We start from the raw sequence: 21,663 nt of genomic DNA on the forward strand, positions 1-21,663 counted from the left end.
AATAAAACAATATGTAGAAATGAAATACAAAATGTTTACCTTCATTTAGATCCTCGTAGATAGACACTTAATTTAAGTGCAAATGCGGTCAATAAGCTGTTTAAAACTACTTATAAAGTTACCTAAACATAGTTTAAATTCAATAATGAGTCATTGAAGTAATATTACTTATAACTCAATGTAATGAGTTCTGATATTTATGAATGTCCTTCGTAAGTTTATCACGTTCGAGGGCAGGAGAAACTGTGTTCTCTTGCATTTGGGCCGCGGCATGCAGTTCCGTTATGTAGGTATGGAATATAATAATTAACTAGCCTTAACTAGCAATTGCAAGAACAAGTTACAATAATGATAAGGACCTAGACCTTATAACCTCGGGAATATGTAGCTTGCTTTGAACAATCGTATTTGTACCCGAGCCTACATAAAAGATTTATCACCTGACATCAAGAGTCGTGTGAAATGAATTTTCACACAGGTACCTACTTATGGCTCTCGAAGAAAATATAATCTGAGGAATCAACCAAAGAAGTGGCTTATTGTTGAAAAACAGATTGCCATGAAGCAGAAACATCAAAAAAAAATGTAGCTTAACCTCGTCAGTGCCAGAGGTATGGGAGCGGCACGGGAGGGGTGGCATTGACATTATTATGACGTGACAGAGCATACAAATCTCACGTCTCGCTGACGTTTGACACCAACAAAAAACATTCTTCCGTGCCGCTCCCATACTTCAGGCACCGACTGAGATAATATGCTCTAGACCAGTGTTTCCCAAACTTATTTTGTCTACTGCCCACTTTGAGAATAAATTCTTTTGAGCGCCCCCATTAAATTTTCAAGAGTCAAATGCTCAGTCGGTTTCTAAGAGACCTCCTAAGTAGATGAAATTACAAATGTCCTACCAAGCCTTACACAATGCCCCGATTTTTTTCCGGGGTCTCTTACCGCCCCCCTTTAAGCCTGCAGCGCCCACAAGGGGGCGTTATCGCCCACTTTGGGAAAGACTGCTCTAGACCTATAGAGAAAAAGTTTTATCAACTTATTATAATTAATGGGCAACTCCATTAAACAATTAAGTTTCTCCCTCGCAGAATTCGAACCAGCAACTGGATATTATAGCTCGGTACTCGACCACTAGGCCAAAAATTATCATGATTCTCTTTGAAATGTAAACCATACATAATTGTTTATTGTAATATCCCTCTCCATAAGACAATAAAATGGGCAATAAAGATCTTGTTCTAGCGCATCTAATAAACATTTGCAACATAATGTTTTGAATGCAAATCAACAGCGAAACTTTCCGAGTCACGATTTGACCCGATTATTTTACGGTGCTTAGGCTGGGTTGCACCATCTTACTTTAACTTTTACAAACGTCAAAAATCTGTCAAAATCTATACAAAAAATACCGGTTATAGTCAAAATTACGGTCAAAGTTAGGTGGTACAACTCAGCCATATTAGTTATTATTTTAAATACTCAGATGAAAAAGTTGTACGAAAGATTTTCATAAATGGAAATAATTTCCAAGCATAATGGTAACAGAGATAGTTACCTACTTCTAAGTAAGCTAACTTGGCCTATCACATTGCCATACTTAGGTAAGTAGGTACTCAGAAAACCTAGCCAAAAATTCGCCATCGCAAATAAGTACCTATACCTTAAGCCCAAAGATGACCATGGCCGAAGAGAAACTACTTAAAACGATAGGTATATTTAAGTACTTAGCTCTACAATTGATAGATATTGTAGTACTTATACTTACGAGTTACTCGTAGGTCTTTGCCCCCTACTTAGTAGATTGCAGGGTTATTAATAAAATCGGATACCTAACCGGTATAGTCCAGTCATTTAAGCTTAAATTAGGTAAGAATCTCGGAATTAGAGATACCCAGCTGTAAGTCTGTAAATACTTTTATATTGACACCCTAAAAGTTGTCTCAAAACCTACATATGGTAGGGTGTAAGCAACTATTAAATTTTAAGGTCAAAGGTCACAAAAATCGGTTTTTTGCGCTTTTTTTGGAAATATCTCATTTCCTATGGGTTTTTTGCTATTTGTATTTATTATCAATATTGTAGAATACTAAATTCTCTACAAATTTTGTTTAAAAAATTTTTTTATACGGTGAACCGTTTTCGAGATAGAGGGCGGAGAGCGCGCGGTCACTGCATCACTTCAGGTCAACTTAAGCGGTTTAGGTTTTTCATACAAAAGGATTTTCCCGCTAATTCCCGTGGGAATTTCGGTAATTACTTGTTGTAAATAAGCTTTAAGTTTACTAAGGTACCTACATGCCAAATTTCAAGCGTCTAACTTCCGTTAAGCGTTTAGATTTTACATACAAAAGGATTTTCCCGCTAATTCCTGTTCCCGTGGGAATTCCTAAGTAAACTATAACCTGCCCAGGTGTATGAAGAATAATTGTACCAAGTTTCGTTAAAATCCGTCGAGTAGTTTTTGTTTCTATAAGGAACATACAGACGGACAGACAGACAGACAGACAAAAATTTTACTGATTGCATTTTTGGCATCAGTATCGATCACTAATCACCCCCTGATAGTTATTTTGAAAATATATTTCATGTATAGAATTCTATATGAAGTACAATTAAACACTTTTTGAATGTATATTTTTATTTAATTCAAAAACATACGAATAATCCTAGTTATTGGCCATAAAATTCTGTAACTGGCCATATGCATGCTAGTTACTGGCCACAGAAAAAAATAATATATTACAGCTAAAGAAATCAATATAACATGAAAAACACAACGTTATCTAAAACTGTATGAGATCAGTCGTGAAACAATATAATTTACTCATAGACAAAGTGAATATTTCAAACCTAGGAGCTATAGTTTCAATATAAGTCTCAAATAAACAAATAAAAACAAAACTATCTAATCAAACCCTTGTTTTTTGGCTTCTTTATAGACAGCAGCAAATAAATAATCCACTTCATCATCAGATGAATCAGTGTTACTCTAACTTTATCATCATAAATGACACAAAAAGGAATCGTCATCCTGTTCTGGTAACACTCTATGAGCAATTGGAATACAATTCAAATGATACTTTTCTTGGCATTGATTACATTCTATAATTCTCTTTTTGATAGGGCACAAGCAAAAATCTCTACGAAAACGAATCACAAATGAGGAGATCCGTAAACGAACTAAAGTCGCTGACATAGCAGACAATAGGCAGGGCATATAGTACGCAGAACTGACGGCCGATGGGGCAGCAAGGTTCTGGAGTGGAGGCCACGTACTGGAAAGCGCAGCGTAAGCCGTCCACCCACAAGGTAGAACGATGACCTCATGAAGGTAGCAGGAAGGCGCTGGATGCAGGCCGCCTCTAACCGGCCATTATGGAAATCATTGGGGGAGGCCTATGTTCAGCAGTGGACGTCCTATGGCTGAAATTATGATACGGAAGTAAGTGCAAACGGTAGTCTTTCTATTTGGCGTTTGTCCTGCTTTTTGGGCGAATTCAGTGTTTTTTGGTACTTCTTGGCACATTGAAAATATTTGCTGCTTGTCGAATGGATCCTTCCTTGTTTTCTATAAACTTCAAGGCCTTGTTAAGATCTTCTTGAGAATACTTTCGTCGCTTTGATGCAATCTTGTTTATCTAATGGATGTCTGTGAAACAAAAAATGGTTAGTTTAGTTATTGACACTTTGCTTTTAGTTACTGGCCACCTATGCCAGTAACTGAAATTTATGGATAGAAATAAATGATTTCTAGCCCGTAGATACTAAACTTTAAAAACATTACAAATACGGTGTATTTCCGCAGAAATTCGATGAGCATAGAATAATTTAGTTATTGGCCGGTCTGGCCAATAAACAAAAATAAATACAAATTGTCATTCAGTTACTGGCCACCCCTCAAAACTGAGGTTTTATTAGATTAACTCTAAATATGCTACTGTAATATTGAAACTTACCGTTTAAAAAACACAATAGCACTGCAAACCACTGCAAAACACTGAAAACTACTCCATATTACTATTTTTGAAATAAATCCGTCCGTTAACAAATACATTACATAAATACTTCTCCGAGGGCGTCCGGGTACCAACTATCAAAAAAATGCTGTTAGAATTGGCACTATGGTCAATAACGGGAAAAAAATGAACTAAAATGAAACCTGATTAATAAAGCAGTTCTTTATGAAAAATACAGATGGCCCGACCTGCCCCGTTTCTTATTTTGTGCCGACAAAGTGCAGTATGGCCAATAATTGACGTTGGCCAATAACTGGGTAGTTTACCCTATTTCTAAAAAAAGCGCAAAAAACCGATTTTTGTGACCGTTGACCTTGAAATTTAATAGTTGCTTACACCCTACCATATGTAGGTTTTGAGACAACTTTTAGGGTGTCAATATACACGTATTTACAGACTTACAGCTGGGTATCTCGAATTCCGAGGTGAACTTACTATAATGACTGGACTAGTAGTAAATGAAGTTTTCTTCCATACTCCACACACTCAAAGTATTAATGGTGTAATAGTATTCAACAACGCACTCATAATTTACAACCGTGCGACTTTCCCGAAACAAAACAATAGTCCCAATAATGTGCCGCCTTAATAGGAGAGATGGGAATACAAGATGGGACTGAATAGTAACTTCGGGACTTTCACAATAAACATACAGGCTGGAATTTCGTAATTAAAAAAAATACTTTTAATACTGTACGTAGAAAATGTTATTCAAAGAAAACATTCCTCTATTTTTGAACAGAAATAGAACTGCATTCAAAGATTTCCAAAACTTTTTCTTGCCACACCCCGGAATCGAACCAACTAAAATCTGTTGAAAATTACACCCTGTCTTTTTATTGCATCGATCGTTAGGGTTAAGTATAAGGATGAAATCTCTCTAAATTGATAATTGAATGAAAGGAAAACCATGAAATCTTAAATTATTTTAATTATATTTCCAGAAAATTGTATGGTATGGTGGTGAATTAAAAAAAACGAAATCTTTGAATGCCAGTTCTCATTCTTTTCAAAAATAAAAGAAAGATTTCTTTGTCTACAGTATTAAGAGTAATTTCAAAATTCCACCCTGTAGAAAATTACACGCGTGATTATACAACCATGGAAAATTTATCAGTTTAACAAATAATGTCTCGTACCAGTTTGACGAACGCCGATTTACTTAATGGCGGATTACGTAAGTTGGCTCAGAGCAGGCCTTGAAAGTGCAGTCGTGAAGTTTTGAACCTACTTCAACTATGGCGTTAAACTCGATAAACGCCAAAGAAAACGTCATGCGAATTGTTTTGCAAGAAGAAACAACACAATTTATAGATTCTCACACTTTGTTAAAATAAACTAATAATATAGATCTTAAGTTTGTTTGTTTGGTTGAACGAGCTAATCTCAGTAACTACTGGTCCGATTTGAAAAGTTTAGGCTAAGTAGGTATATGTAATAACATCACGCTATGACCAATAGGAGCGGAACATCAACGAAAATTGTAGCGAAAACGGGAAAATTTATTAAATGATTTTCACGCGTAGGTACGAAGTCACGCGTATAGCTGTTGCAAACTTAATGCTTTTTGTCAATTCAAACATGTGTACCTACTATTTGTATAATTGTTAAAGCATAAAAAAAATCACTTGACGGACGATGCGTCTAGTCTAAACCACATTCTTACGCAACTTAGTGCTTGTGCTATGCTAGCGTCGGGTTTCATCATCATTTCAACACTATGGCCAAATGAGAGCTAAGATTAGTCTAGATTCTAGAAAGAATTATTTGTGCAACGAGGGCATAAGTACAATGACTAAACAGTGGTGACTTGAGAACGGCTCTATTACCTAAGTAAGGAAGGACCTATAGGCAGTCGATACGGTTATGGTCTCAACTCAGATAATGACTCCGGTGGAAATATGTAGGTTTACTTAGATTGTATGAATGGATTCGTTCAGTATATTAGATAGACATTACCTAAGTACATACCAACGTGCTTGTTAGTAACAAGGTAGCGTTTACGCACGTGGAAATGTAGGCAACTCCGTAACTGGCGTTCACTTCACCCAAATACTGCACGGATCATTGCAGTCTGCAGCCGACCATTGCGGAATACGCAACGCAACGCAACTCTCTAATTTTATTGTAATCGACAGTTCATCTAATACACTCAACATCAAATAAATCGCACCTTCCGCAACGCGAACTTTAAAGATTTTCTTCTGACACAATCATGGTGCCCCAACAATATTGGTGTTATTTGAAAGCCCAATAAAAACACATTTAATTTCTTAATAAATGATTAACATACCATAAATGTGACTTGAAAAAGACCTCACTTTGGGCTCACCTCTGGGATCAATTAGACCAATTTTTATGGTTATAAAATGAAATAATGATCTCACGTGTTCTCTTTAACAGATAGATAGCGATTAATCCCAACTTAACAGTTTTATAGCCATAAAAGTTGGCTCAAGCGTAACTACTACTACTACCTATTTTTTGAAGAAATGACTCTGGATCCTTATAAAGACACATTTTTGGGAATAAAACCTTTCCTTTAATGAAATGAAGCCAATATTTGTGGGAAGTGGGAATGCATACATTTGAAAGTGCTTGTTGCAGGAGGTGCGATTTATTTGATGTTGAGTGTAGTACCTACCTATAGTCGAGTGCACTAACGCAAGAGTTTATAGAGGCGCAGTATTTTTATTGCATGTTAAGTATGATTGCCAGTAGATAAAGTGTCCTTAACCGTTGACATATTATTATGTTCGGCAGACGGTAAATCCGCGTGATTCTCTCACTTTTGCAAGGCCAGCATAATCCTCAAGTTAGTGAACTCTGAGCGAGAGCTGGCAAGCTTACCACTGAACTACGTTATTTTGGTACCAAACAGTGGTTTATTGTAGTAAGGCTTAGCCGCCACATATCGCGCATTCATGCTTAGATTTGTGGCCTATTTTCTAACACCTACCACACCTACATCCTTACCTCAAGTTGGCGAAATAATAGAAGCCTAATACAGTTAGTCAACAGGTGCTGAGTAGCCCAATCATATTGCCAAACATCCTATCATCGGGCTCGCCTGTTCCTTGTCGCGCGTCAAGTTTAGACCTTATACTTAGTGCATGAATTTGCAATGTATGGAACAGTGGCTGTTTTCTATTTCCAAATAAGTACTCAAGTTATGTATACGCCGATGAGCAGCGCGATGTTATTTTGGAACATCTTATTTCTTTTAAGGTAACAGGATCGGTGGTCTTCACAGTAGTACTCATGCGCGTTCATGTTGCCGAGGCCCTTGTGTCTCTGTTGTACTGTAGGGGAGACTGGGTACGGTTGAAACAATTTTGCTTTTATTGTCTATAATTTTGTTGTTTAATAACCAAGTGACGATTACGATACGTGAAATTGAAATTTGAAGTTTTAGCTATGATATGGCTGTATCATTATAGTTCCCGGGTTACTATTTTTAGAAATATACGAAATTAAAAAAAAAAGAAATTTTGTTTCAACCGTCCCCATGCCAGGGGCGGTTGAAACAGCGATTGGGGTCTGTTGAAATATATACAAATAATACAATAAATACCAATAAAACGTGTTTTATTTATCATTAATACTACGAATATTAAAATTATGGTAGCAGATGATGACATTAATCAGTCTAAGTATTTAATATTTCTAAAACATTAATTAGCCTTTGATAAGTAGTAAACATTTAAAAAAATAACAGAAATATGATAAAATAAATGATATTTCCAAATCTAATAAACATTAATAAAATAATATTAACATTCTGAAGAAAGTTCACGAAAATCTTAATTTTTTTTTCAAACCATACTTTTCCGCCGCTTTTCGCAGTGAATCTCCAGCTTTTACCTCCTCTTATGCTTTACCAAGTCAATTTCCTCCCTGAAAATCTTCCTTACCCAAACTCTCGGCATCTACAAAAAATAAACATTAATACATTTTCTGTTTCAACCGTACCCAAAAAAAATGTTTCAACCGTCCCCAACCCCACTTTTGGTAAAATATACTTTATAGTTTCGACATTAATAATCACACATTAAAAATAGTTACTGTCCCTTATTCTACAAGCTTCATTATAATCGCAAACGCAAATCTGATACATTCACATAAAAAGAACAGATAGTATAAGCGTTAATGTCTGAAGAAAAATACTTACTTTGGGTAGTAAAAAACAAAATGGTGGTTTATACACAACGTCAACGCGTTAGGAAGTTATTTGGCACTAAATTCGTGTTCGGACCTGTCTTCCGCTTCTTTTTCCCCTAGGACCCCTCACTCCCCGCGGAACCGTTTACGAGATATTTGCTCTGTTTCAACCGTCCTTTGTTTCAACCGTACCCAGTCTCCCCTACTGACCGCAAGTTGGCGAGCTCGGAGCAGGAGTTGGCCAGCAGGTAGTCGCCGCTGAGCAGCGCGATCTTGTTCCCGAACATCATGTCGTCGGGTTCGCGGTCACCTGCCGCGCGTTCATGTTGACGAGGCCCTTGTGTCTCTGTTGTACTGTACTGACCTCAAGTTGGCGAGCTCGGAGCAGGAGTTGGCCAGCAGGTAGTCGCCGCTGAGCAGCGCGATCTTGTTCCCGAACATCATGTCGTCTGGCTCGGCCACCTGCCGCGCGTTCATGTTGCCGAGGCCCTTGTGTCTCTGTTGTACTGTACTGACCTCAAGTTGGCCAGCTCGGAGCAGGAGTTGGCCAGCAGGTAGTCGCCGCTGAGCAGCGCGATCTTGTTCCCGAACATCATGTCGTCGGGCTCGCCTGCCACCTGCTGCCGCGCGTTCATGTTGCCGAGGCCCTTGTGTCTCTGTTGTACTGTACTGACCGCAAGTTGGCGAGCTCGGAGCAGGAGTTGGCCAGCAGGTAGTCGCCGCTGAGCAGCGCGATCTTGTTCCCGAACATCATGTCAAAGTCAAAGTCAAAATTTCTTTATTTGTTTAGACTAATAAATAGTTCTTACAAATCGTCATTTTGCTCTTAAGAAGCCTCTACATGTCTCATAATCTTTTTACCCTACCAGCGCTTCGAGACCAACATTTGGCAAGTGCTGAGAAGAAGCGCCGCAACAAACTCAGTCACCACTGTCTGCCGGTTAATATAAATAAATAGAAATAGCAGTAGTAGGTACATTCGATTCAGGAGCAGTTCACTGAATTTACCATGCATTCTTGTATAGTGTATCTTATAATGGGTATACAAAATTGCGTGGTATATTAAACAAGGTAGTGACGTGCTAATATCTAGACTTACAGATTACATACCTAAATACTAGTAGAAATGACTCGCATACATAAATTGGAATAACTTGTCGTCGGGCTCGCCGGCCACCTGCTGCCGCGCGTTCATGTTGCCGAGGCCCTTGTGTCTCTGTTGTACTGTACTGTACTGACCGCAAGTTGGCGAGCTCGGAGCAGGAGTTGGCCAGCAGGTAGTCGCCGCTGAGCAGCGCGATCTTGTTCCCAAACATCATGTCGTCGGGCTCGCCGGCCGCGTTCATGTTGACGAGCCCCTTGTGTCTCTGTTGTACTGTACTGACCGCAAGTTGGCGAGCTCGGAGCAGGAGTTGGCCAGCAGGTAGTCGCCGCTGAGCAGCGCGATCTTGTTCCCAAACATCATGTCGTCGGGCTCGCCGGCCGCGTTCATGTTGACGAGCCCCTTGTGTCTCTGTTGTACTGTACTGACCGCAAGTTGGCGAGCTCGGAGCAGGAGTTGGCCAGCAGGTAATCGCCGCTGAGCAGCGCGATCTTGTTGCCGAACATCATGTCGTCGGGCTCGCGGCCACCTGCCGCGCGTTCATGTTGCCGAGGCCCTTGTGTCTCTGTTGTACTGTACTGACCTCAAGTTGGCGAGCTCGGAGCAGGAGTTGGCCAGCAGGTAGTCGCCGCTGAGCAGCGCGATCTTGTTCCCGAACATCATGTCGTCGGGCTCGCGGCCACCTGCCGCGCGTTCATGTTGCCGAGGCCCTTGTGTCTCTGTTGTACTGTACTGACCTCAAGTTGGCGAGCTCGGAGCAGGAGTTGGCCAGCAGGTAGTCGCCGCTGAGCAGCGCGATCTTGTTCCCGAACATCATGTCGTCGGGCTCGCGGCCACCTGCCGCGCGTTCATGTTGCCGAGGCCCTTGTGTCTCTGTTGTTCTGTACTGACCGCAAGTTGGCGAGCTCGGAGCAAGAGTTGGCCAGCAGGTAGTCGCCGCTGAGCAGCGCGATCTTGTACCCGAACATCATGTCGTCGGACTCGGCCACCTGCCGCGCGTTCATGTTGCCGAGGCCCTTGTGTCTCTGTTGTACTGTACTGACCGCAAGTTGGCGAGCTCGGAGCAGGAGTTGGCCAGCAGGTAGTCGCCGCTGAGCAGCGCGATCTTGTTCCCGAACATCATGTCGTCGGGCTCGGCCACCTGCCGCGCGTTCATGTTGCCGAGGCCCTTGTGTGTCTGTTGTACTGTACTGACCGCAAGTTGGCGAGCTCGGAGCAGGAGTTGGCCAGCAGGTAGTCGCCGCTGAGCAGCGCGATCTTGTTCCCGAACATCATGTCGTCTGGCTTGGCCACCTGCCGCCGCGCGTTCATGTTGCCGAGGCCCTTGTCTCTGTTGTACTGTACTGTACTGACCTCAAGTTGGCCCTTGTCTCTGTTGTACTGTACTGACCGCAAGTTGGCGAGCTCGGAGCAGGAGTTGGCCAGCAGGTAGTCACCGCTGAGCAGCGCGATCTTGTTCCCGAACATCATGTCGTCGGGCTCGCCGGCCACCTGCTGCCGCGCGTTCATGTTGACGAGGCCCTTGTGCACGAGGTGCGAGGTGCGGATCATCTCCGTCACCTCGGCCAGGGCGCGTTGACTGCGAATTAATACCAGTCGAATTAGCACCTACTGAGATATACAGGGTGTTAGGTAAATCGGTATATGAGCCGACACTAGCCCATGTTAACATGGCCATATAAATGGTATGGTGAAGTCAGAAATTTGGTATCATCTTTTTTTTTTTTTTTAATTTTCATACAAAACACATTTAATAAAATCCGATTTGTATGAAAATCGAAATAATTAAAATGAAGATATCTATTTTCTGACTTCACCATACCATTTATATGCCCATGGGCTAGTGTTGGCTCATATACCCATTTACCTAGCTAGCACCCTGTAGATCGTGCCATCCAAGAAAACGCGCCCCACCAATTTTTGGTCGAAGGAACTGCGGTGTGCGGGGAATTTGATCCAACCGTCAGTCGCGAAATTATTGTAGTATGCGTGTGCACTCATGGATAATTAGCGTGTACCGATAACACTCACACCGATACCGAATGGTGGGGCGCGTCTTCGTGGATGGCACGATCTATATCTTAGGCCTAGACACGCGATAAATACGCGGTTTCTGGGTGGTTCTCATTGATGCAAATGTACAAGAAATTCGCCGCAACCTTTCGATTATCGCAGTGTCTGAATCAGGCCTACATTTCGCCTGTCAGCGCTGACGGTCAGCGTACGTCAGCGTCAGTTCGCTGATCGTCGGCGCTGACCACAGATTATATGAACTACTAATTCTTAACTGTGGCGCTGACAGATCAATATGTAATGTAATGAGGATCAGTACTGTTGTAGAAAATTCAATAAAACTAGTATCTACGTTAATCTTTAAGACATAAGAAAGATATATCTTTTTGAATTATCCAAATCGGACCATTACTTACGAAGATATTAAGTAATAAACATAGGCCGTTTTTGCCGCTAAAAGTCAACGTACGCAGGGCCGCGTGACGTCACTATATCCGAATCGAGCGCAGCGGGCGTACTATTGGGATGGAAAATATTTTTTTCCAGCTAAACTATCAGTTTTAGAAAATAACTTTTAATAAGATATATTCATCAAAATAAAGTAACCTATCGACCAGTAATTTTTAAAAATAAAAATTGTGAAAAATAAGTATCGCTATGTCCAAAAACCACATTTTCATAGGATTCGATGCAATACGGAGACGCGGTTGGGGTGAATGTAACTTAATGATTGTTTGTATTGAACATAATAATACATAATATGATGCTAATACCCAGTTTCTGGCCTTGGTGGGAGGGGGGGAGAGGCAAGTCATACCCAGTTTCTGGCCTGGGGGGGGTAAGTCATACCCAGCTTCTGGCCTGGGGGAAGGGGGGGGGTCAAGTCATAACCAGTTTCTATGGGCTGGGGGGAGGGGCTAGCCTTACCCAGCTTCTGGCCTGGGGGGAGGAGGGGGGGGGGGTGTTCAAGTCATACCCAGTTGCTGGCCTTGGTGGGAGGGGGGGAGAGGCAAGTCATACCCAGTTTCTGGCCTGGGGGGGGGGGGTAAGTCATACCCAGCTTCTGGCCTGGGGGAGGGGGGGGGGGGGTCAAGTCATAACCAGTTTCTATGGGCTGGGGGGAGGGGCTAGCCTTACCCAGCTTCTGGCCTGGGGGGAGGGGGGGGGGGTTCAAGTCATACCCAGCTTCTGGCCGAGGGGGAGTCATATCCAGCTTATGCTTATGGCCTGGGGGGAGGGGGAGAGGCAAGTCATACCCAGTTTCTGGCCTGGGGGGGGGTAAGTCATACCCAGCTTCTGGCCTGGGGGAGGGGGAGGGGTCAAGTCATACCCAGTTTCAGGCCTGGGGGGGGTAAATCATACCCAACTTCTGGCCGAGGGGGAAGTCATGCCCAGCTTATGACCTGGGGAGAGGAGGGGGGCGGGGGAGTCTTCTAGGCTAAGATTAAATAGATTTCCAGGAGGGAGCTGCTGTCCTTTCCTGCAGCAGCTGGCCCGCCCATGGGAACGGCGAATAGATAGGTAGGTACGTAGGTTTAACTCAGAAAAACTAAATAACAGGTAGGTATTGCGTGTACATCGAAATGATCTTCATAGCAATGTCTTGTAGCCTAGGCAGAGTGTATCTGCCTCAGCTATGCCTTATTGTTAGAAGTAAATAAATTAATACTTATACATTTTTATATTTTACTTGGAAGAAGATATGACTCTAACAACACTTATGAACACTTTATTTGAATAAATTGCCAAATATACCACCGCGGAGACCCCAATCGCGTCCCTGCGTTCCATTGAATCGTATGAGCGTATGGATTTTTTGCGTTATTTTTCACAATTTCTATTTTTAAAAATTACCTATCGATAGCTTACTTTATTCTGATGAATAAATGTCATTACAAGTTTTTCTCTAAAACTGATAGTTTGGCTAGAAAAAAATATTTTCTATCCACGCAGTACGCCGGCAGCGTTCGGATCGGATATAGTGACGTCATCGTCCCCGCGCCGGGCGGTCAGTGAACTTTTTTAGTAATTTGGCCATAACTTCGTCAATTTTTGTCGTAGAACAAAAATTTTTGGACTGTGTATTAAGGATTTCTTAGCCCTATAAATCTGCATTCACAGCTAAAAATCCAAATGATCCTCATTGAAGGGAACGTTTTCCTAAGTGACGCTGATCACTCGGCGCCGACGCTTCATACATTTCGGCTTTCAGCGCTGACGGTCAGCGTGCGACAGCATTTGTTTCAAGTAAAACTTGCAATTCAGATGTCCCATCAGTTGTTTAGCAAGTAAATGTTCATTATTACAAGTTTGTTAGCTAGGCACCTGCATAACAAATTAATACCTACGTAGCAAGTTCAACATCGCGAATACGATGTTAGAAGAGAAAATCTGTCAACAACATAGGCTAGAAACTAAACAAATAGAAGGGCCCTTAGCTATCTATTGCAGATCAATTTTCCTCAACTTTTATAGGAGAAAGTTTACAATATCAAGCAATATCATTAACATGCCAGATGTGGAAACTTAATGTTGATTAGTTTTACTACACATGTTTTGTAACATAGTATAATATGTAACTTCTATAGTAAGATTTAGACACATCTTTGGTGTAACTGTGGTTTAACTCCGACTTTGATAGTGGTGCCAGTAGTTTTGAAGTTTGATTTAAATAGTAAAGCCTTTAAAGGACATTGGACACATAGTTGTAACAGGAATTCGTACCTTAGTAATTTATAATAAAGTCGGAAATCAATATTTTTTACCATTTAAAGGATAAGTACCTGTGCAGTACTCCAGCTGCCTTATCCTGCTCCATATCAGGTATCTCTGGGCTGTGGCCGGCTGCCTTCGACACCAGCAGCACGATGAGGCCCCACGCTTGCATGTTGTTCTTGCCATTGTAGATCAAATTCCTAATAACAATAAGGAACAAGTTCCCTTATTTATTGTACAGTAAATTCCTAAGCTATGCTGGGAGAAAATATTATAAACTTTAATGAAGTGGTTTACAAGGCTAAAATTGCAACGGATTTAAAAGCTGGTAGACTGCGGATTCTAGTTTTCACATAAGGCAAATAAAGCAAGTATTTATCAGTATTACAGTACAAGTTAAGAATATAGCTAATAAGAACCTAATTTGTGCTTAACACAGATTTATCAACTGTTATTAAAATATTTTTTAAGCCCCAAAAAGTGCAAGACACCAGGAATCATGCCCCAAGGGCCCGTTGTTTAGCAATTATTACTAGTAGGCTCTACCAATCAAATATTGCTAAACTAATAATATTTCAATGAATTAACTACATGATAGAATGCTTTACCAAACACAGAATGAAAATATTTCATGTCAAATTACGCATGATTGGACATATCAAAGTAATTGTTATGAATGTGTTGATCAAATTGTTTTGATTAGTGTAGTGTATGTAAAAAGTGAGGTTATGTTGATTGACAGATGTCATTCTTTTCCCCGCCTTTTTGTTACTTGTTCACTTGATGGCTACCAAGCCTACACAATAAACTTATTACCAAATAAGTGTGGTTTCAATCATAATAGTGGCGACGACTAGGAAAAATGGACCGCAAAGCTGTGAAATTCCGTGAATTCAATCCACAAACAGACAATTGGGACAATTACATTGATAGGTTGAACTTTTGTTTTGGGGCGAATGGCATCCTCATGGACCAAATTAAACGAGCAAATTTCTTTACAATATGTGGTGCGCAAGTATTTGAGACTGTGTTAGCTCTGATTACTCCAAAAAAGTGCAGTGAAGTGACTTATGAAGACATAGTGCAAATTCTAACCAAACATTATAGTCCTAAACCAAACGAAATATCGACATCGTTTAAGTTCTACAATCGCAATCAAAAATCTGGTGAATCGGCATCCGATTTCATAGCGCAATTGAGGACAATTAGTGTTGGATGTAAATTTACAGACTTGGAACGTATGTTACGTGATCGACTTGTGTGCGGCATGAACAACAAACAGTTACAATATGAATTGTTAAAGCGCGATACGTTAACCTACAAGGACGTAGTGGATGCAATGTTGACATCTGAAAGTGCGGGAAGGGATGTGCGTATAATCCAAGGGGATGCAGCGTCCGGCCCGCCGCCGGCGGAACCAATGGACATCAACGCCGTACAACAGCGGACACCTGGCCCCGCCACAACATCCAACGTGCGACTTTGCTACCGGTGTGGGGATCGCCATGCAGGAACGTGTCGATTCATAAATGCGATATGTCGATACTGCAAGAAAAAAGGACATATTGAGAAGGCATGCATTAGTAAAAAGAAGAGTTTGAAACCAGATATACACTTCACTGAAAAGGAAGAGGAGGAACAACTCAACGGGATCTATGTGATGAAGGGTGATGATCGAGTACCACCTTATGAAGTACAAGTACAAATAGACAAAGTTACAACAAGAATGCAAGTGGATACTGGTGCCAGTTTCTCACTCATCAATGAGAGGACTTGGCAGGCAGTGTGCTCTCGTCAACCCATGGCATTGCAGCCCACTTCACTCAGGCTACGCACATGGACTGAAGCACCTGTCATATTATTGGGCCGTATCTCACTACCAGTTACATACAAAAATCGAACACGACAACTTACTGTAATTGTTGCTAAAGGTGATGGACCAAACCTTTTAGGAAGAAACTGGTTAGAGCCATTGGAAATTTCTCTGAAAATTAACTTCATTTCCAATAATCAAAGCTCTTATCTGGAAAAGATACTGACTAAACACAATGAAGTATTTAAAGAAGGGCTTGGTACTTACCGTGGGAAACCTGTCACAGTCCATTTGAAGCCAGAAGCGAGACCAAAATTTCTCAAAGCAAGACCAGTGCCATTTGCAATCAAAGACCGAGTGGAGAAAGAAATTGATAGACTTGTAGAAGAAGGAGTGTTGCGGTCAGAATCATACTCTGATTGGGCAACACCAGTGGTACCAATTGTAAAGAAAAATGGTGAAATCCGACTCTGCGGCGATTATCGTAGTACAGTGAACTTAGCTACTGAGCCAGACACATATCCAATGCCGACAGCTAGTGAGGTATTTGCGACAGTAGCTGGTGCTAAATATTTCACGACCCTTGACCTGGACAGAGCGTACACGCAAGTGATCGTAGATAATGACACAGCTAAACTACTTACCTTGAATACTTGCAAGGGTTTATTCTCGGTGCATCGATTGGCATTTGGTGTGAAAGCTTGTCCAGGTATATTCCAACGCTTGATGACATCATTGTTGGGAGGAATCGCAGGCGTGGCTGTACTAATTGACGACATAATAATTGGTGGTACAACAATTGAAGAGATGCTCAATCGGTTAGATGCAGTGCTCGAACGCATAAAGAATGCAGGACTTCGTTTGAACAAAAGCAAATGCAAATTTGCACAAACACGTGTTGAATTCCTGGGATTCATCATAGATGCAGAAGGTATACACCCGGCAAGAAGCAAAGTGGAATGCATTTGGAACACACCCGCACCTCAGAATGTCCAGCAACTTCAAGCATTTCTGGGTCTGTACAACTTCTATGAGAGGTTCATTCCTCAGAAAGCAACATTGTTGGAACCACTACACAGACTGTTGGACAAATCATCACCATGGAAATGGACAGAAATAGAACAATCAGCATTTGAAGCAGCCAAACATCTGTTGACATGTGACTTGACATTAGTACATTATGATTTACAAAAGCCCTTAGTACTTACATGTGATAGTTCAGAATATGGCATTGGTGCAGTATTATCACATATTATGGAAGATGGACAAGAACGTCCAATTGCTATGGGATCCAGAACTCTTCATACTCATGAAAGAAGATATTCCCAGTTAGACAAAGAGGCTGCAGCAATAAATTTCGGTATTTACAAATTTCATCATTATTTAACGGGAAGACACTTTACAATTATAACAGACCACAAACCATTGTTGGGTATTTTTAGCCCCAATAAACCATTGCCTGCCATGCTGTCACCTCGGCTTATGAGAATTGCTTTGGTTTTAACATCTCATAGTTATGAGATTATTTACAAACCAGGAGTACAGATAGGAAATGCTGATGGACTGAGCAGATGGCCACAACCAGTGCAGAGTCAGGCGGAGGAGGTGCCTCGAGAGATATTACTGTTGGCAGAAACACCAGAAGAGTTTCCATTTGATGCACAGAAATTGGCAATTGAGACCCGAAAAGATAAAACCTTGGCAAAAGTGATGCATTATCTAAGTGTAGGATGGCCAAATAAATGCATTGACAACGAAATCCGACCCTTTTGGGTGCATAGATCGGAACTATCACAATCACAAGACTGTATATTATTGGGCTGCAGAGTGGTAGTACCACCATAATTGCAGGGGCACATTTTAGAAGCCTTACACAAAACGCACAGTGGTATCGTACAGACAAAAGCACTTGCTCGCAGCTATGTGTGGTGGCCCCAGATGAATAATGACATAGAGCACATGGTACAGGGTTGTGTTCGGTGCCTAGAAAACAGAAACATGCCAGCTAAAACAAATCAGAGATGGATAACACCTACCCGGCCATGGTCTAGAATACATGTAGATTTTGCTGGACCATTTCAAAATAAGTATTTTCTGATTGTTGTTGATGCCTACTCTAGATGGCCAGAGGTATTCATTGTTAATAATATGACCTCTGAAACAGTTATCAAGCACCTGCGCATGTTATTCTGTGCTCATGGGTTATGTGAAACAATAGTCTCAGACAATGGTACATCATTTGTGTCGCAAGAAACGCGAAATTTTTTAAAAGCCAACAACATCCGACAAGTAACAACTGCACCATACCACCCGGCCACAAACGGATTGGCGGAACGTATGGTCCAAACCGTAAAAAATAAGTTGCGTAAATTGGAGGAAAATACACCGTGGGACTTAAAAATGGCCAATATGTTGTTAAGTCTTCGAGTCACACCATGTACAGCAACCAATAAAAGTCCAGCAGAATTGTTACTGAAAAGGAAATTACGTACACTTTTGGACACCGTGCAACCTGACAACATAAGCAGAGCACAAACTGAAAACCAAATTGCACGGAATCAAGGTCTAGTTAACAGGAAAACAGAGATTGGTGACAAAGTCATGTATAGAAACTATTCTACTGGCCCTAAGTGGCTGCCTGGGAATGTTGTCAGTGTGAATGGCCCAGTCAGTTACGATATCAAAACAAAAGATGGTAATATTGTCAATAGACATATGGATCAGCTGGTAAAAACCAAAGATCAGGGACAAAATATAGAAGAGTTGCCAGATGAACCAAATAATGAAAGCAACCAGACAGAAATTGACGATCAAATAGAAGAGAGAGGAGAGGAGGAAGAGATAATAGAGATACCTAACACAGATCAGTGGTTAGAAATGTTAGGCATCCCTGACACCGCTGTAACAACATTCTGTGGTGGTAAAATTAAACATAAACTTAGGAGTCATAATGATACTCCTTATACAAGACCTGTTAATTGTATTTCTGAACCATTGTATATTAATTAATTAATGCTAGTATGCAACAATTTATTATTTGTCGATAAATAATATAATATGTTTGTTTATTTGGTTAAATGATAATTGTCTTGGTTTGGACATTATATTTCTATTACTAGATTACAGTAGTAAACATTGTTTTGCCTGTCCAGTCTATTTGGGATTGTGACTTAACTTTTAAATAGTTTAAAACTGTTATTTAATATAGCATTTTGTATTTACTTAGGGGGAAGGTATGTAGTGTATGTAAAAAGTGAGGTTATGTTGATTGACAGATGTCATTCTTTTCCCCGCCTTTTTGTTACTTGTTCACTTGATGGCTACCAAGCCTACACAATAAACTTATTACCAAATAAGTGTGGTTTCAATCATAATAATTAGGAAAGAAAAGTATTAAGTAAACTGTAAAATACAATTTATGAATTTAAAAATATTAATAAAGTACTTTCCCAAAAGAAGGCTGAATTATTTTTTAAAATACATAGTTATTAACTTATTTCTTTTTAATAAACTTTAGGGCATTGCCTACTTTAATTTCTAGTTGGGCCTGAAAGTTTGCCTTGGAATGCCCTATGGGCTATGATTTGTATTCAACCAGGTAAACTAAGCTACAAGAAAAAAATCTTGGACTCATATAACTCTGTAAAATAGTAGTAAGTAGGAGGAACTTACTTCGCAGTCTTCAACAGTGGATGGTTACTCCCAACCAGCTTCCTCAGATGGAGAGCCACATTAGCGATCTCGTCGCTCAGCACCCATCGCAGGCTCAGGAACGACGTCGGATACCCCACAATCTTTTCCGCCTCGCTCACCGCCCGGTTCCAGTCGGGCTTAGAACTATGTTGGGTAACGCTCCCGCGCTGCGTACTACAAGTACTCACTTCCTTAGTACAAGGTCCCCAAAGTTTCGAAATCGACGCGCTCGACGATGAGACTCTCGCCAAATCGCACTTCATAAAACTACCTAATCGGCTCAGACTCATTTTGAACACTTTTCTCTAAGTTTCCAAAACTTTAAGCGACTTTATGTTTGTTTTTAAAAAATCTTTTATTAGCACCAACACTATCTTTTATTGAACACTTCAACTTGCAAAACGAAAACAAACGAATTTTGTTTGATTTTTCAATCATGCAATTAATGCACTAATAATTAGTTCAAAGAACTTAACTCTTGCGGAATACTTTACATTAATTCAAATTACGAACGACCGCCGATTTCGCGGGACAAAAATGAACTGTCAGTTTGCCGTTGTCTAATGTCAATGTCACTTTGACTAGTGTTGTGCTTCATTCAATAAATACGACTATTCACACATACTTCCTTAAGATTTGATTTTCATTCTTGATACATGTTAGTTTCGCAAAAGTATACCTACATACCCCAAACAAACAACACGATATTCTCGAAATCTGAAATCTAATCACAAATTCAAATGATTTTCGTACCTTTATCATCGACTAATACTGAGACCGAAGACCTAACGAAGTGCTGATGTGAGACATCTTATAAGACTTGACATTTACGCAGAATTTTCGTAGAATAATTTTTACTGATTCGCTTTACATTGATTTTTTTTTATTATTTGAATTTTCAAAGAAGGATTTTTTTTATTTGCACCTATAAAATGTATTAAAATAATACAAAGTAGTTATTTGAACACTATAATAATTATCGGTACATGTACTCAAGGCCCCGATTACGCTAAAAATTTTCATCTTCAGCGTGCCCGGACGTCAGCTGTTTTGACAAATCCGTATCGCAGAATCGAAGAAATCGAAAAAGCGCGTCTGTATTGGAGACGTTAAAAATTAGCGTAATCGGGGGATTTGTCAAAACAGCTGACGTCCGGGCACGTTGAAGATGAAGCACAGTTAGTCTCCAAAAACTGACAAATACTCGATAAATAAAACAATTAATTAATCTTTTTTGTCAATCTTTAAATTTTTACTTGTTCACTCACTGATCTTATACTATTTAAAACGTCCCTCCTATTTTTGATCACTAGTTTAAAGTGAAGAAATGTAATTTTAAACCAGAGCCCCGATTACGGTAACTTTTATAACGTCTACAATCCAGACGCGTTTCTGATTCTGCGATACGATTGGTCAAAACAGCTGACGTACGCTGTTGAACGACCAATCATATCGCAGAATCGAGAAGCGTGTCTGGATTGTTGACGTTAAAAATTACAGTAATCGGGGCTCTGTATTCATCACAGGATTAACTTTTTTGTATTATCGCACAAAATATTCAGTTATTTATATAGTAATTTAATTCGTTCAATTGAAATGTTCAAATGAGCATGTTTTCAATACAACACTATACTGTTCATTCACTCGTACTTCCGGCGTTTATAGTTTAGTCATTCGTTCAATCATTGAACTTTTTAGGCTGCGGTCCGTAATGTACTAAAAGCGTTTAATAGCGCTCATTATGACACACCTAAAAGTTTCGTTTGTGGCACTAAAATATCCACCTCTTAAGCGCGCTCTACACTCGCTCGCGATTCTTGCTGTGAATTCACGCCGCGATTCGCGCCGTGCACTTCGCGTTTATATGTGTCTCTCCACACTCGCGAAGCCTCGCAGTCTCGTTCGCGGCCTCAAGGGATGACGACGTGATTGTCGCTGCTGCGGTGATGCTCTGTGCTATATCGTATTACAATTACCTATGTATTAAAAATAAGACACAAATAAAAAATGTTTAATGGGTTTATTATTTCATTTGAGCTTGCCCCACTATGAGTGGAATCCTTAACTTTCTGTAGGTTCTATAACTGGACATAAATAAGTGAGTCCTTTTTTTTTTCAATTCACCCACAGGAATATTCAAAATG

At 40.5% G+C, this 21,663-nt stretch overlaps 1 protein-coding gene across 1 annotated transcript in view; it reads right to left on the reverse strand.

Annotated features, from left to right (window-relative positions):
• LOC135071254 (all trans-polyprenyl-diphosphate synthase PDSS2) overlaps positions 1-20,043 on the reverse strand; it is a 34,212-nt gene extending 14,169 nt beyond the window's left edge. The window contains exons 1-3 of the mRNA XM_063965039.1: positions 19,499-20,043; positions 14,082-14,213; positions 10,676-10,864 (exon numbers count right to left, since the gene is read on the reverse strand). Of these exons, the coding sequence (XP_063821109.1) occupies positions 10,676-10,864; positions 14,082-14,213; positions 19,499-19,809 (632 nt within the window). The 5' untranslated portion in view covers positions 19,810-20,043. The remainder of the gene's footprint in view (positions 1-10,675; positions 10,865-14,081; positions 14,214-19,498) is intronic.
• Between the last annotated feature and the right edge of the window lie 1,620 nt (positions 20,044-21,663).

The sequence above is a fragment of the Ostrinia nubilalis genome, chromosome 4, assembly GCF_963855985.1.
Source record: "Ostrinia nubilalis chromosome 4, ilOstNubi1.1, whole genome shotgun sequence".
In the NCBI taxonomy this organism is placed as follows: Eukaryota; Metazoa; Arthropoda; class Insecta; order Lepidoptera; family Crambidae; genus Ostrinia; species Ostrinia nubilalis.